Source organism: Hipposideros armiger, unplaced genomic scaffold (genome assembly GCF_001890085.2).
Source record: "Hipposideros armiger isolate ML-2016 unplaced genomic scaffold, ASM189008v1 scaffold_282, whole genome shotgun sequence".
NCBI lineage: Eukaryota > Metazoa > Chordata > Mammalia > Chiroptera > Hipposideridae > Hipposideros > Hipposideros armiger.
In genome coordinates this window covers 591,744-605,460 of record NW_017731632.1, presented here as the reverse complement: position 1 = coordinate 605,460, position 13,717 = coordinate 591,744, and the positions used below count along the sequence as shown (strand labels likewise).

General features: G+C 53.0%; 1 protein-coding gene and 1 long non-coding RNA gene across 2 annotated transcripts in view; one reads left to right on the top strand and one right to left on the bottom strand.

Annotated features, from left to right (window-relative positions):
- Positions 1-532: 532 nt before the first annotated feature.
- Positions 533-13,717, bottom strand: part of TNIP2 (TNFAIP3 interacting protein 2) — a 16,517-nt gene continuing 3,332 nt past the window's right edge. Inside the window, exons 2-6 of the mRNA XM_019658102.1 lie at positions 5,569-5,856; positions 3,672-3,761; positions 3,059-3,325; positions 2,834-2,953; positions 533-1,313 (exon numbers count right to left, since the gene is read on the bottom strand). Of these exons, the coding sequence (XP_019513647.1) occupies positions 1,050-1,313; positions 2,834-2,953; positions 3,059-3,325; positions 3,672-3,761; positions 5,569-5,856 (1,029 nt within the window). The 3' untranslated portion in view covers positions 533-1,049. The remainder of the gene's footprint in view (positions 1,314-2,833; positions 2,954-3,058; positions 3,326-3,671; positions 3,762-5,568; positions 5,857-13,717) is intronic.
- LOC109390962 (uncharacterized) lies at positions 5,867-10,913 on the top strand. Its single transcript, XR_002125697.1, has 2 exons — positions 5,867-6,811; positions 6,903-10,913. It is a non-coding gene; the product is annotated as an uncharacterized LOC109390962 (long non-coding RNA).

Genomic DNA, 13,717 nt, shown 5'->3' with positions numbered 1-13,717 from the left:
GTGACCCTCTTAGGGTTTCAAAGGAAAACCCCAGATGTTTACCAAGCCCTTAAGACTCAGATTCAAAGCTGACCCCCTGCCATGACAGCCACTGCAGCGTCTGCTCTCCAGCTGTTGTCCTGCACAATTTGGGGTCAGCCAAAGATCTGAGGATCCCCCTTCTGGAGCTCCCTCCTCTGTGGGAGGTCCACAGCCAGGAGTCCCAGCGCTCAGCTGTCCACAGACTCCTCTGGCTCCCTAGGTCAGCGAGACTGGGGCTTTCTGCTCTGCTGCTCCCCACCCCCCAGACTGGGCCTCTTCTGGTCAGGTCCCCAGAAATTGGGGTGCATGGGGATGTCACAGAGGTGACACCTACACTACAACCTGAGGAGTTGCCCAAGTGGAAATGGCAAGAGGGTGTTCCAGGCGAGAGCGACAGCATGTACACCCAGACTCCCGCCAACCCCTTGGTCCCCTGGGAGGTGGCAGACAGTAGGAGTGTCTCCCCTCCAGCAGGTCGAACTCCAGCCCCCAGCATGCACTCTCAGAGCAGTCATGGCAGCAAATACATTTATTATGAAATCAGTGACTAGGAACTAAATGTGCTAACTTCTGATGTATGACCAATGCTACTGCAGTGCCCTGTATTTCAGTGCAGACGTGTGGCTCTGCTATGGCCACGAAGGGCCCCCAGGAGCCAGGAGCCGCTGCAGGCTCAGCTCCACAAACCTGGTCCCCAAAATGGGACTTCTACCCTCGACACCGGCCCCTCTGCCAGGAAGCTGCAACGTCCGAGGGGCAGGCTGGGGCAGGGCTGTCACGTTGGCTTCGGCATTGGCCTGACATCTTGGGGACCCAAACCCCACATTAGAAGCAAAGCTGGGCCTTCGGAGCACAGATGCCCCCAACCCTGCCTCCTCCCTGTTGGCAGTCCCTCTGACCCAGTCTGTTCCACGGCTTGAGTGGGCCCAAGGCGAACAGTCAGAGCCCGGCAGCCTGTTGCGGGTGCCCGGTCTCGGGGACCTCAGCGCTGCAGCTGGGAGTACGCAGCCTGTCCCGCCGCCAGGAGCTCACTGGCAGCACTCGGCCACGTGCCTGAGCAGCTCCTCACCCTGCTCGTCGTCGAAACACCGCAGGCAGTGGGGGCACTGCAGGTCCCCCTGGCCTCTGCGGGCTGCTCCGGGGCGCCCGTCCTCTGCAGGGACTTCCAGCCACTGGGATCCAGCCCCAGGCCGCTGGCCAGCAGGCACTGTGAAGTCCAAAGCATCGGCCTCTAAGTACTTGGGGCTTCTGTTCCCGCTGCGAATCCGGCAGGAGCCTGGGTCTTGGCAGTCCTGGGAAAAGCAAACGTCCATTTACAGGGTTGTGCTCGGCACCGCCAACCTGGGTCTCAGGTTCGTGCCCCGAGCCCTGCTTCCTGTGGCCCAGAGCCCAGACGGGGACATGCTCCAAGAACAGCAGCAGACCACACAGACGCCCCATGCTCACGAGGGAACAGGCCCAAGTGGAGCCCACCCCCAGCCCAGCGGCAGAGAAGCAGGACCCGCCCAGAAGGCAGCCCCACTGTGCATCGCGTGCCTCCGTGGAGAGGGGGCCGCGTGGCCTGGCACATGCTCTGGACGTCTGGCAGCCACCCTGGCTGCAAGCTCACACCACTGGTGCGGGGCCGCACCCGCAGGTCGGTGCTGCACCCACAGCCGACTCGGGACGCTCCCCGGGGACTGCGGCTCGTTGCCTGTACCCGCACCACTCTCCCTGGCTGTGTCATCCAGTGCTCCTAACATTCCAGGGGCCGCAGGCTGCAGCTACAAGGGACGCAGAGGCCAGTTAGGCCCGGTCCCACCAGGCCTGGAGCTGGAGGTCACTCCTCTGGCCCCAAGTCACTGATCAGCTGCATGGGACCTTGCGACAGCTTATGAAGGACCTGTCAATCCAAGATCACACTCTTCCTCACATGCATGGCCACCAGACAACCCACAGGCAGAACCAAACCCTGGGACACGCACATGCGCACACAGCCCCTGCCCGGGGCCACCAGAGGGTCCCTGACAGAGGCCTGCAAGTGCCCGGGCTGGGCAGGGCCGGCTCCTCCTTGCCAACCTGGGACTCGGGGACACAGGCCCCAGCCGCTGTCCCCACCCGCTCACCTATGAGTCAGAGCGGCCGCCTGTGCCAGGCTCACTGTTGTGGACTTAGCCAAGGGTGTCCTGACCCCACTACACCCCTCCTGCAGGGAGACGCAGAGGCCATCACCAAGGCCCAGCAGCCGAGCAAGGTGGGCAGCTCCCAGGTCAGCTCAGAGTCCCTGTTCCCCCTGCATACGTCAGTCCCCGGCGGGCATCACTGCTATCCAATCTGTCAGGACGGAAGTTCTTTAAGGGGCCCGGGGTTTCGGACTCGTTCACCGGCTAAAGAAACAAGTTCCCGAGGTTCCTGCAGGGACCGCACTGACTGGGGGCAGAGGGCAAGACACACTGGTTCCCGGGGTCTTGTTACTGGACACCCAGGGCCTCGGCATCTGCATCTGTGCAACAGGGTAACCAGGGTTCCCCGCCGCACAGCACGGAGCAGACATGTATGAAGGAAGCTTCCAGGACGGAGCCCGGGGCCCAGGACATGCTGTCTGGTACATGACAGGCCCTGAGGACAGCCACCTCTGCCATCACATGACGCCATGCCAGCTGCCTCCACATGCACACAGGACCACGGGGAGGTTTGCTTTCCAGCACCGGGCCCCACGCGGCTCTGCCTGGCGTGGGGACATCGGGTCCAGCCGACACAGACGGGCTTGAAGGTCATGAAAACGAAAGACGTGCTAAGTGTGCTCAGGAGGCGCTGAGCACTCAGGCCCTACCTGTCTCCGGGACACCTGGCGCTGCAGGGATGCCACCGTCTCCTCCAGCTCCTGAATCCTGCTCTGAGCACGCTCCCGGTCAGTCCTTTCTGATGTGAAGTCATCCTTGTACACGAGAATCTGAAAGGAGACGAGACACTCAGCTATCACGAGGCCGTGCCATCTCCGCTCCATGAAGGAGGAAGTCCCCACAAGCCCCGTCCTGGTGTCCCGTGTGGCAGACACCTGCTGCTCCAACATCTGCGCCCGCTCCAGTGCCGCATCCCGGGCTGTCCTCATGGCCGCCAGCTCCAGCCTGGTGGCCGCGCAGTCGTTCACCCGCTCTTCCAGCTGCCTGTTGAGCCGGGAGATCTCCTTCCTCAGCAGCTCGGGAGGGGACGGCCTCTCGGGCCCCTGGGGGGCCTGCAGCCCCCTCAGCTGTGCATGCAGCCCCCTCACGTACTCGTCCCTGCTGGCGTCATAGCACTGCCACTTGGCGTTGAGGTCTTCCACCTGCGGGGACGGAGGGGAGAGCTCACAGGAGGCACCGAGACACCTGCTTTCAAGGCCCCGAACCGGGGGGCTCCATAGGTGCGATGCCGGCAGGCTCTCCCACAGTGGGCTGTGCACAGCGACTGTCTCAAATGGAAGAGGACTCAGTGCAGTGTTCCTGCCCTCCTTTACTGACAGGTGAATCAGCCGGGGCTGGGGAGTGACCGGACATGTTTGCTAGGTCCTTTTAGGCACAAAGGTCAGGCTTCTGGGGACCGTGTGTGTCGGCCAGAGAGGCCTAAGGGCGGAGGCGACCGTCTCCTGCAGTGCAGAAGAGAGTTCTCAATGGAACGGTGCAGGTACTCACATGAGTCACCTTCTGCTTTAGCCGTCGGTTTTCTTCCTGTAACTTCTCGACAGCAGCCCGGACAGAGGCGTCCCTGCCTGTAGCTTCTGGCTGCATAAGAAAGGGACAGAGAAGACACCGGGTCACCAAACGTGACAGTCATTTGCAGCAGGAGGGGAGGAAGCCAGACCCAGACTCTCAGGTGGCAGGTGCCACAGGTGGCAGCCATCCAACAGCGGATAAGCAAAGCAGAGAAGGGCAGACACCCTCCAGCGGTGGCAGGGGAAGGGCTGCCCTTATCCTGCAGACCCACCCCCACGGGGCCAGGCCAGTCTTCCCTGCCCGAGTTGCACCATCACAGGTCGGGAAGCTTAGTTCCAGTGTACATCGAGAACACTCCGGCCGGGGGCCACAGAGATGCCAGGGGCCACCTCTCTCCACGCCCACGACACCATCCTGGCTGCAGACAATCAGGGCCAACCAGTGGCTGTGTCTGCAGCAGCCTGACCTTGCCTCATGCAGGGGCAGGAATCACGCCTAGAAGCCGAGTCCCAGACCCCGCCTCGTGGTGGTGAGCAGACCCAGGCCCGAAGGAGTTGGTGAGTTTTAACAGCACAGCCAGCTGGATGCTGATGACGCCATTTTTGAGAATTCCCCTTGAATAACAAAGGAAGTGCGTGTCTTCACCCCGCCTGTGCTGGGGAAGCCCCAGGCGACTCAGCGGAGTCCAGGGCTGGGAAGTGACACTGACTCAGATGGTGACCTGCCGCCAGCCCCTGCCACAGGCCCCATACTCAGATCCCCCGAGGGAAAGACAGTGACTCAAAGTTGGACGAGAACATCCGCCTCCTCCCACAATGCACTTCTCTGTTGGTTTCTGAAACACGATTGTCTTTTTGAGGCTCCCTTTTTGGGGAATCCACCCAACTGAGATGGGCGGCTCGCAGGTGGAGCCTCTCCCCGTGAAGGGCTCTCCAGTGACCCCACTGCTGAGGAGCTGGACGGCCGGCCACCCCAGAACACGGCACTGCGTTTCTGCGAGCCCTGGTGCAGCCTCAGGACCACCCAGAAAGGAGCCGCCTGCACAGGGCGTGAGGGCAGAGCGCCCCCTCACCCCTCTGCTCCCGACACCCCGCCCAGGGGCCCCCATGACGCTACCTTACGGGATTCCTGATGCTGAACCCCCCACTGTGCCCCAGCCCACCCTGCATGGTGCCTGGCTGGGCTCTACGTCCTCACTCCACTGGGGGCAGCTGGAGCACCGAGGACGACCAGGTCTCCCGTCATGGCAGGCCGTGCTGCTGGCATGAGTGCCCCAAAGGCAGCTTCAGGCTGCAGCCCCAGCTCTGCAGGGGTCCAGGGCCGGGCCAGCCCCCCCCAACACACACACACACACACACACACACACACACACACACACGGCACTGGCAGGTGCTGCCCTGGCCTCACTTGGCAGTCTCCTCATCTGCTGAAGCACGTGTGACAGTTCTGATTCAGGGCGGCCCCTCCAGCCCCAGCCCTGCCTCCTCGTCCTCTGCTGAGGCGCGTGAGACCCAAGTGCCCAGCCCCCTACAGCCTGGGTGGGGCTTTCCTACACTTTTGGGAATGTTCCATCATTGGAGAAAAATCTCCCGATGGACGGGGCTCTGCCTCAAAAGCTGGCTGTCATTCTTGGAAACAGGAGTGAACTCTGGGCGCGGAACCTCCGTGAGTGCCGAGATGCTGCGGCCTGGAGGCGATGCTCCGCCCCCTCCCCCCCAGGCCTGGAGGCGATGCCCCGCCCCCTCCCCAAGGCCTGGAGGTGATGCTCCGCCCCCTCCCTGAAGCCTGGAGGCGATGCCCCGCCCCCTTCCCCCAGGCCTGGAGGCGATGCCCAGTCCCCGCCCCCTCCCCAAAGCCTGCGTGCACCCCGGCCCACCTCAGGGCTCCTCTGCCCCGTGGCCCCCTGTGTGCGCTGTAGTTCATCCAGACTTTTGGCCAGATGCTGGCACATGTGGGCAGTGGCGGCCAGAGTCCTCCGCAGCTGATGGGTCTCGTCGGCCAAAGAGCGGCACAGAACGTCGCTGGCGGCCCGGGCGCGCTCCTTCTCGGCCACGCGCCTCCGCAGCAGGGCCACCTCCCGCTCCCGCTCGAGTCCTGGCTGGCTCATCAGCTGCTGGGTCTCCCTCTCCTTTTCTTCTAGTTGCTCAGCGAGTCTCTCAATTTCCTAAGTGGAAGATTTAAAAACAGTTCATCTGATTAAAAGTTATCTCAGAGATAAAGCAAAAGAAACCGCAACCCGGACCCCCATCCCTCAAAGATCGCTTCTGAGCTCACAATTAACTTTGAAGCTTTCAGACTGTAACGTTCTATGAAACGTAATGTATTTCCATGAGCAAGATCATAATTTTAGATTTTACATCATTAGTGACTAAGTGCGGCAATTCCAAACACTTCTCAATGGGAGGGGTGGAACCCCCTGCAGTGGGGAGTCCCCCAAATACATGTCCACGTCCCACAACTCGGATACTTGGGTGTGTGACTTTGTTAGAAGCAGGGTCTTTACAGATATAATTAGTTAAAATGAAGTCATGCTGGACTGGAATGGACCCCGATCCAATGCCTAGTACACCTGTGCAAAGACAGAACTGGACAGAGACAGAAGCAGCCACGTGAAGACGGAGGCAGAGACGGGAGTGACGCATCTTAAGGATGGCTGCTGCCACCAAGGGCTGCAAGAGGCCAAGCGGAGCCTCCCCCAGAGCCGGGATGTCGGGCTCCTGGCTCCTAGAACTGGGAAAGGCTCCATTTCTGTTGTGTGAAGCCCCCTAATTAAGCCACAAAGGTCCTTTGTTACAGCAGCTCTAAGAAACAACTATACCCAATCCCAATTCCTTAAAACAAAAAAACAAAAAAACCCTTACTATTACAATTTGCTTTACACCGGCCTTAATTTTGTGCTTTCCCCTTTTCAAAGAAAGCTCCAACATAAACAGTGCTTGAGGGAGGTACAGCAGGTGAACCAGTCCGTCCTACAAAAGAAAAGCAGCTTCGGAAAAGGGACCAGCCGAGCTTGCCGGGAGGAGGGTCTGGCCCACTGGGCACGTGCTCGTGAAAAGGGTGGACACCACCAAGCACTTCTCACCACTCCTCAGTGGAATGAGAGGCTAGGCCACACTCAGGTAACCCAGAATTATGATTCTCTATAACTGCTTTAAACAAAACCGTGTGCACATATAAAATGAAAACTTAACTTCCTTTTTTCCCCACCAGCCCCTCCGCCCAGCTGCACCCTGCAGAGGCAACCACTGTTCACTATTTGGGCGCTTATCTTTCTAGAACATTCATAAGCATCTAGAACACATGTGTTTTTACACAGATGGATCCTACAGCATCACCGTTCACCTCGCCTTTTCCCTCCTGGGTAACGGGCCTTATCCCCCCGCCTTGCTCTCTGTAACAGCAGCCTGCCATGCCGTGCTGCCCCCTCGGCTCCCTGGGTCCACACGCCCCACGCAAACACCCCTGCACCCATGAGCACCCACTCCGCGGGATGAGCCCGGCCTGTGACAGCACCACTCTGACCAGGGGCCTCAGCAAATGTTCTGGAAATCCCACCCCCCTCTCAGGGAATTTCTGAGTCCCCTCGTTCCCACTTTGCTTGGATGTCGCTCTGGAAGTGAACAGACGGGAAAGAAGGGACACTTCAGTTAGGATGACATGTTTCGCGCTCAGCAAAAACCTAGAGGAAGACGCAGGTCTGGATCCGACTTCAGCACAGAACTGGAAAGAGGGAAGAGCAGAACCTCTAGGAAGATGGGTGGTGACAGCGAGGCCAGAGGGAGGAAAAGACCCTGGCAAGCAGGAACCGTCCAACACGAACTGGAGATGGGGTGACAAAGTATCAACTGGAACAGCTCACCAAGGATGAGCCTGTAACCCGGGATTTTTGCCCAAAGGCTTTAGGCACCTACAGTCTGTCACCGATCATATCTCACTCTCCTCTGACTTCACAGGGCACCTTGGTGACCCAGGTCAGTGCTTTCATTTGTCTGTCTTATGGTCCTGACAACCTCACCCGAGAAGAGTCCAGACCTTCCTTTCGGGACTGACAGAGGCAGAGGTGCTGCTCTGAAGGCCAATGGGTCAGCATGAACACCCCCACACCCCCTCCCAGCAGGCAGCCCTCCGCGCCAGAACTGGGAGGTGCAGGGGCCGGGGGACCACAGCCACGGCCCTCTGAACCCCCCACACAGCTATGGGCTGCAGCTGGAGCAACGACACGTGGCGAGAGCCAACAACGGCCACCTTAACATAAAATACTAAGAACAGAAAGAAGGACACCAAATCCTGATGGAATCTCGGGTTCTCACGGCTGATGATGAATCCTGTGGCACTGAACCTAAAAACACAAATCCAGGCCTGTTTCTTGGCCTTGAACTTGTTCATTTTCTTTGGAAACTGATCACTTTTGTAAGTATTACCAGCTGTCAGGGGCCTGGTCCCATGGACGAGACAAGGTGACAGCCAGCACCACAGCTATGGAGGCATGGCAGTGTCCGGGGCTTTGACCTCTTCCACCTCACTCACTCACCCTCAGTACACCAACCACGCAACCTCCACCAGGCCTACCAGGCGGCTTCCATCACCTCTCATTCTACAGAAGGGCAAACTGAGGCTCGGGGGAGGGCAGCTGCAGTGCCTCCATTTACCACAGCTCCCTCACATCCTCTCTGGTGCCAGACAGCTTGGGCTAGACCTGATTCTAAGCATCCTTCCTTGCTGGTCAAATGGAGACAGTAAGAGAAACAAACATCTCTGCAAACAACGGCAGCACATGCTCAGGACTGGCGGGGGCCGCTCACGGAGCTTCCCAAGGGCACACGCTCTCAACTCCACACCCCAGGCCTGGGCACAGGGCCCAGCACCACATGGATGCCCAATAAATGTCTGGGAACAAGACTGGAGATCCAGAGATCAGGACCTGGACTGTTCCACCCTGTTCACAACACAGACACAGAAAACCAGGGACACGTGGCTGAGTGTGGGGTGAGGTCCATTGGCTCCAAAGGAAGGACTCACCAACCTTAATTTTTGGCTTAAAAATCAGCTTTCAAATGTCAGTTTAGAAATAATTTGGCTTACGTGGAGACTTGCTGGGTGACAATATACACCCTATGTGGGGCTGGCTTTGTCCCTCATTGTTGGGAACCTGCCAGAGCCAGAGAAACAGGCAAAACCATTGGGAGGCAGGGTGACCCCCAAAGGGCTGCCCGATGTGTGCTCCCCCCAGCAGTGTGAGAACACCAGGACCCAGACTCGCGAGCCCCTGGGTTCTCAGCCCTTGCTGTCCTTATGCTGGCGAGATGCACTGACTCATCCGGCTACTGCTCTGTCCCGTCAGTGACAGTTCTTAGCTACAGAAGCACACAGACCACTGCTGTCCAAAAACAAGGCCTGTCCCAGGACCCCAGCTTGCTCCCACAGACATGACGCAGGCAGTCAGCAAGTGGGCTGACATCCCCTGGGAGAGCCTGTCGCTGGGACCCACAGTTCCAGAGCTCCAGGCTCAAACACAAAACATGTAAGTCTATCAGTAATCCTGTGGACCAGCCTTAAAAAGAAGAGGCACAGCCTCTTGGCCTTCATCCCTGTGGAGTCGGCTCCAGCTGCAGAGTCCACAAAAGGCAGCAGCTTACCGCCGCCCCTGCCAGCCACGGGGCAGGCAGCTGTGCACGGTTCCTGGAGCAGCCTCCATGCCGCTTGCAGGAGCCCAGGTGGGCAAAGAGGGCCTCGTCCTCCAAATGCCAGGGCTCTGCAGCTGATGGGTGATTGCTGCTTCTAATAACAGGTGCAGACAAACAGGTAGGGAGCCACTGTTGTTGCCCCTCCCCCTTGTTGCAAGCCCCACCCCTTCCAGCTGAACAGGCTGCCAGGGGATTTAAAGGGCCTGTGCCCTTTTTCACCCCCAATGATTTTTCACTTTTTCCCATCTTCGGAGCCAGACACTAAAGAATAGGACATTCGAAAGCAACCGCATATAAAGGGGAAATTAGAAAGCGACCACACATGCCCAGGGAAAGGCATGGGCTCAGAAAGACCTGAGAAGGCCTTAAGTTATTCCTCAGGCTGATCCTTGGCACAGAGACCACCTGCAACAACCAAAGAAAACAATAACAAAAAACCCCAGCAAACCCTGGAAAGGAGGAGGATCTAATTTCCACAGATACCACATTATTAGATCCAAATGTCCAGTTTTTAACAACAACAACAAAAAATGCTACAAAGACAGGAAAATACAGCCCATTCAAATGAAAAAAATACATCAACAGAAGCTGTCCCTGAAAAACACCTGATGGCAGATCTTCTAGACAAAACTTTAAAACAATCATCTTAAAGATTCTCAAGGAACTAAAAGAAGATGGGGAGAAAGTCAAGAAAGCAAAGTATGAACAAAATTGAAATATGAATAAAGAGACAGGAAACCTCAAAAGAAACCAAAAAAATCGGGAGCTGAAAAAGTATAGTAACTCACATGAAAAATTCACTGCGGAGATTCAAAGGCAGATTTGAGCGGGAAGAAGAATCAGCGAACATGAGGAAAGGACGATGGAAATGATCAACGCTGAGAAATGGAAAGAAAAAAGATTGATGAAACGTGACCTGCTGGACACCATCAGGCAGACTAACATACATGTGAAAGTCCCAGCAGGATAAGAAAGGAAGGGGCAGAAAGAATATTTGAAGGAATAATGACTAAAATCTTCCCAAATTTGATGAAAGATATGAATATAAACATTCAAGAAGCTCAAAGATCTCCAAGTAACATGAACTAAAAAGGCCCACACCAAGACACGTTATAATCAAACTGTTGAAAGCCAAGGACAAAGAGAGACTCTTGAAAGCAGCAAGAGAGAAGCAACTTGTCACATACAAGGGGTCCCCAGTAAGATTATCAGCCGACGTCTCATCAGATACTTCGACGGCCAAAAGGCAATGGGCCCATATATGAAAAGTGCTAAAAGAAAAAAAAAATCTGTCAACCAAGAATCTTATATCCAGCAAAACTGTCCTTCCAAAGTGAGGGAGAAATGAAGACATTCCAAGATAAACAAAAGCTGAGGAACTTCATTACCAGTAGACCTGCCCTACAGGAGATGTCCAGGGGCGTCCTGGAGGGTGAAGCGAGGACACTAGGCAGTCACTGAAAACTGAGTGTAAAAATAAAGATGCCGAGAAAGGTAAATACATGGGCTATTATAAAAGCTAGTATTGTAACAACAATCTGCAGCTCCATTGTTCGTTTTCTACATGATTTAAGAGACTAATATAAAAATTATTAGTCTAAAAAAATTAGTCTAAAAGTTAGCATTATTGTAACTTTGGTTTGTAACTCCACATTTCCTACATAATTAAGAGACTAATGAATTTAAAAGATTAATTTGCGTTTGGGGGCACATGATGTATAAAGATGTAATTTTGTGACATCAACAACTGAAAGGGGTGGGGATGGAGCTGTAAGGGAGCAAAGTTTTTGTGGGTTATTGAACTTAAGCTGGTATAAACTCAAATTAGAGGAGTGTAACTTTAGGATGTTAAATGTCATTTCCAATGTAACCACACACACACAAAAATAGCTATAGAATATACACAAAAAGAAATGAGGAAGGAATTTAAACATTTCACTACCAAAAATTCAAATAAACACAAAAGCAGACAAAAATGAAGGGAATGAGGAACAAAAAAGCTATAAGGTATATAGAAAAGAAATAGCAAAATAACAGAAATAGTTCAGGTTTATCAGTAATGACTTTAACTGTAAATGGAGTAAAATCTCCTTAAAGACAGAGATTGGCAAAATGGATAAAAACACATGATCCAGGGCCGGCCGAGTGGCGCGATGGTTAAGAGCTGGCTTGGGACGCCAGAGGGCCCCGGTTCGGATCCCACATATGAGGGCCAGTGACACTGCCCTCCACAGCTAAGATGCTGAACAACAGCTCAACCTGGAGCTGGGCTGCCATGAGTCATCGGCGACGGCGTGGACTGCAGTCCCTGTGGCAGTGGGTTGCCATGGGCTACCATATGTAGCCAGCAGCCAGTGTGAGCGGCCAGCAGCCAGTGTGAGTGGCCGTCCAGAAGCCGGCGACTGATCTGCCTCGCCCGGGAAGAGCGCAATGATGGTGCCAACTTGGCCCAGTGAAGCAACATCCTCCACAACTAGACTGAAGAACAAAACGACAGCAACTTGTCTGTTCCCCTTTCCCAATTCCCCAGCACTGTTCCCATCCCCTAATTCCCCAATAAAAAAAATCTTTAAAAAATAACCAAAAAACACATGATCCAACTATATACTGTCTGCAAGAGACTCACTTTAGATCCAAAGACGCAACAAAGAGATTGAAAATGAAAGGACTGAAAAACATATTCCATGCAAATAGTAACCAAAAGTGAGGAGGAGTGGCTATACCAATAGACAAAATAGATTTTAATTCAAAAAAGGTTACAAGAGACAGAAAAGATATACATTAATATAAAGGTTTAACACAGCAAGAAGATATAATTATAAACATTTATGTACCTAATAACAGGCCAACAAAACATATGAACCAAAAACTGACAGAATTGAAGGGAGAAATAGATGGCTCTACAGTAATAGTTGGAGACCTCAATACCCCACTCTCAATAATGGACAGAACCACCAGACTGAGGATAAGTAAGGAAATAGGACTTAACGCAACAAGCCAACTAGATCTAACAGACATATAAAGAAAACACTCTATCCAACAACAGCACACACGTTTTTCTCAAGTGCAAATGGGACATTGTCCAGGATTGACCATATGTTAGGACACATATTAAGGCTCAATGGATTTTAAAAAATAGATATCATACAAAGTATCATCTCCACAATAGGATGTACATAGAAATCAACAACAGAAGTAAAACTGGAAAGTTCACAAAATTTGTTTTGTTCGTTCACTTATTTTGTTTTTTAGATTCCACATATTTATAAGTGAAATCAGATGGTATTTGTCTTTCTCAGTCTTATTTCACTCAGCATAACACCCTGCCAGATGTTTTGATAAGCCCTGGAAATGCAGAAAGGATCAAGAAAGGCAGATTTCTATCTTTATGAAGCTTACATCCTAGTTGAGAATACAGACATTGTAGAAATAATGTATTGCCTTTGTGGAAAAAATTACATAGAACAGATGTATAGCATATTATGAGTTTTGTGTTGTGATGGACACATGACTTAACATGTTAAGGCTCACAGATACATGAAACAAACTGATGGTTGCCAGATGGGAGGGGGTTGGGGGGATGGGTGACAAAGGAAAAGGGATTAAGAAGTACAAATTGGTAGTAACAAAACAATCACAGGGATGTAAAGGAGGAATTAGGGAGTACAGTCCATAATATTGTAATAACTACGTATGGTGCCAGGTGGGTACTAGACTTATGGGGTGATCACTTCATAAGGTATATAATCACTGTGCTGTACACCTGAAACTAATACAACACTGTATGTCAACTGTAATTTAAAAATAAATGTAAAAAACATCTGGTATATAGTAGATATTCATCAAATATCTACTGACTGAATGAACAAGTAGAAAAATGGTCCTATGAGCTAGGTATTATTATTTCAATCTTACTAATGAGAGAACTACAACATTAAATGACTTTCCCAAAGTAACACAGCGAGAAAGTGATGGAACCAGATTTAGGTGCACAGTTTTTCAACATTCAATGTAACACTTGCTTCTCAATGGTGCCCAATATTGAGGAAGTATTTATAGCCTAGGGCAGCTCTATAATCCCTTCTGAACTTCTCATAAGGAAACTTTAGCAAACTTCATCATAGTTTCTCCTTAAAAAGGGTGAAAAGGTGATACTAAATACATGACTAAGGTCATCCCTGGCTTTTTTTTTTTTTTAAGATATTATTGGGGAATTGGGGGAGGAAAACTGTGCTGGGGAATCGGAGGAAAGGGAACAGACAAGTTGCTGTCCTTTTGTTCTTCAGTCTAGTTGTGGAGGACATTGCTTCACTGGCCCAAGTTGGCACCATCATTGCACTC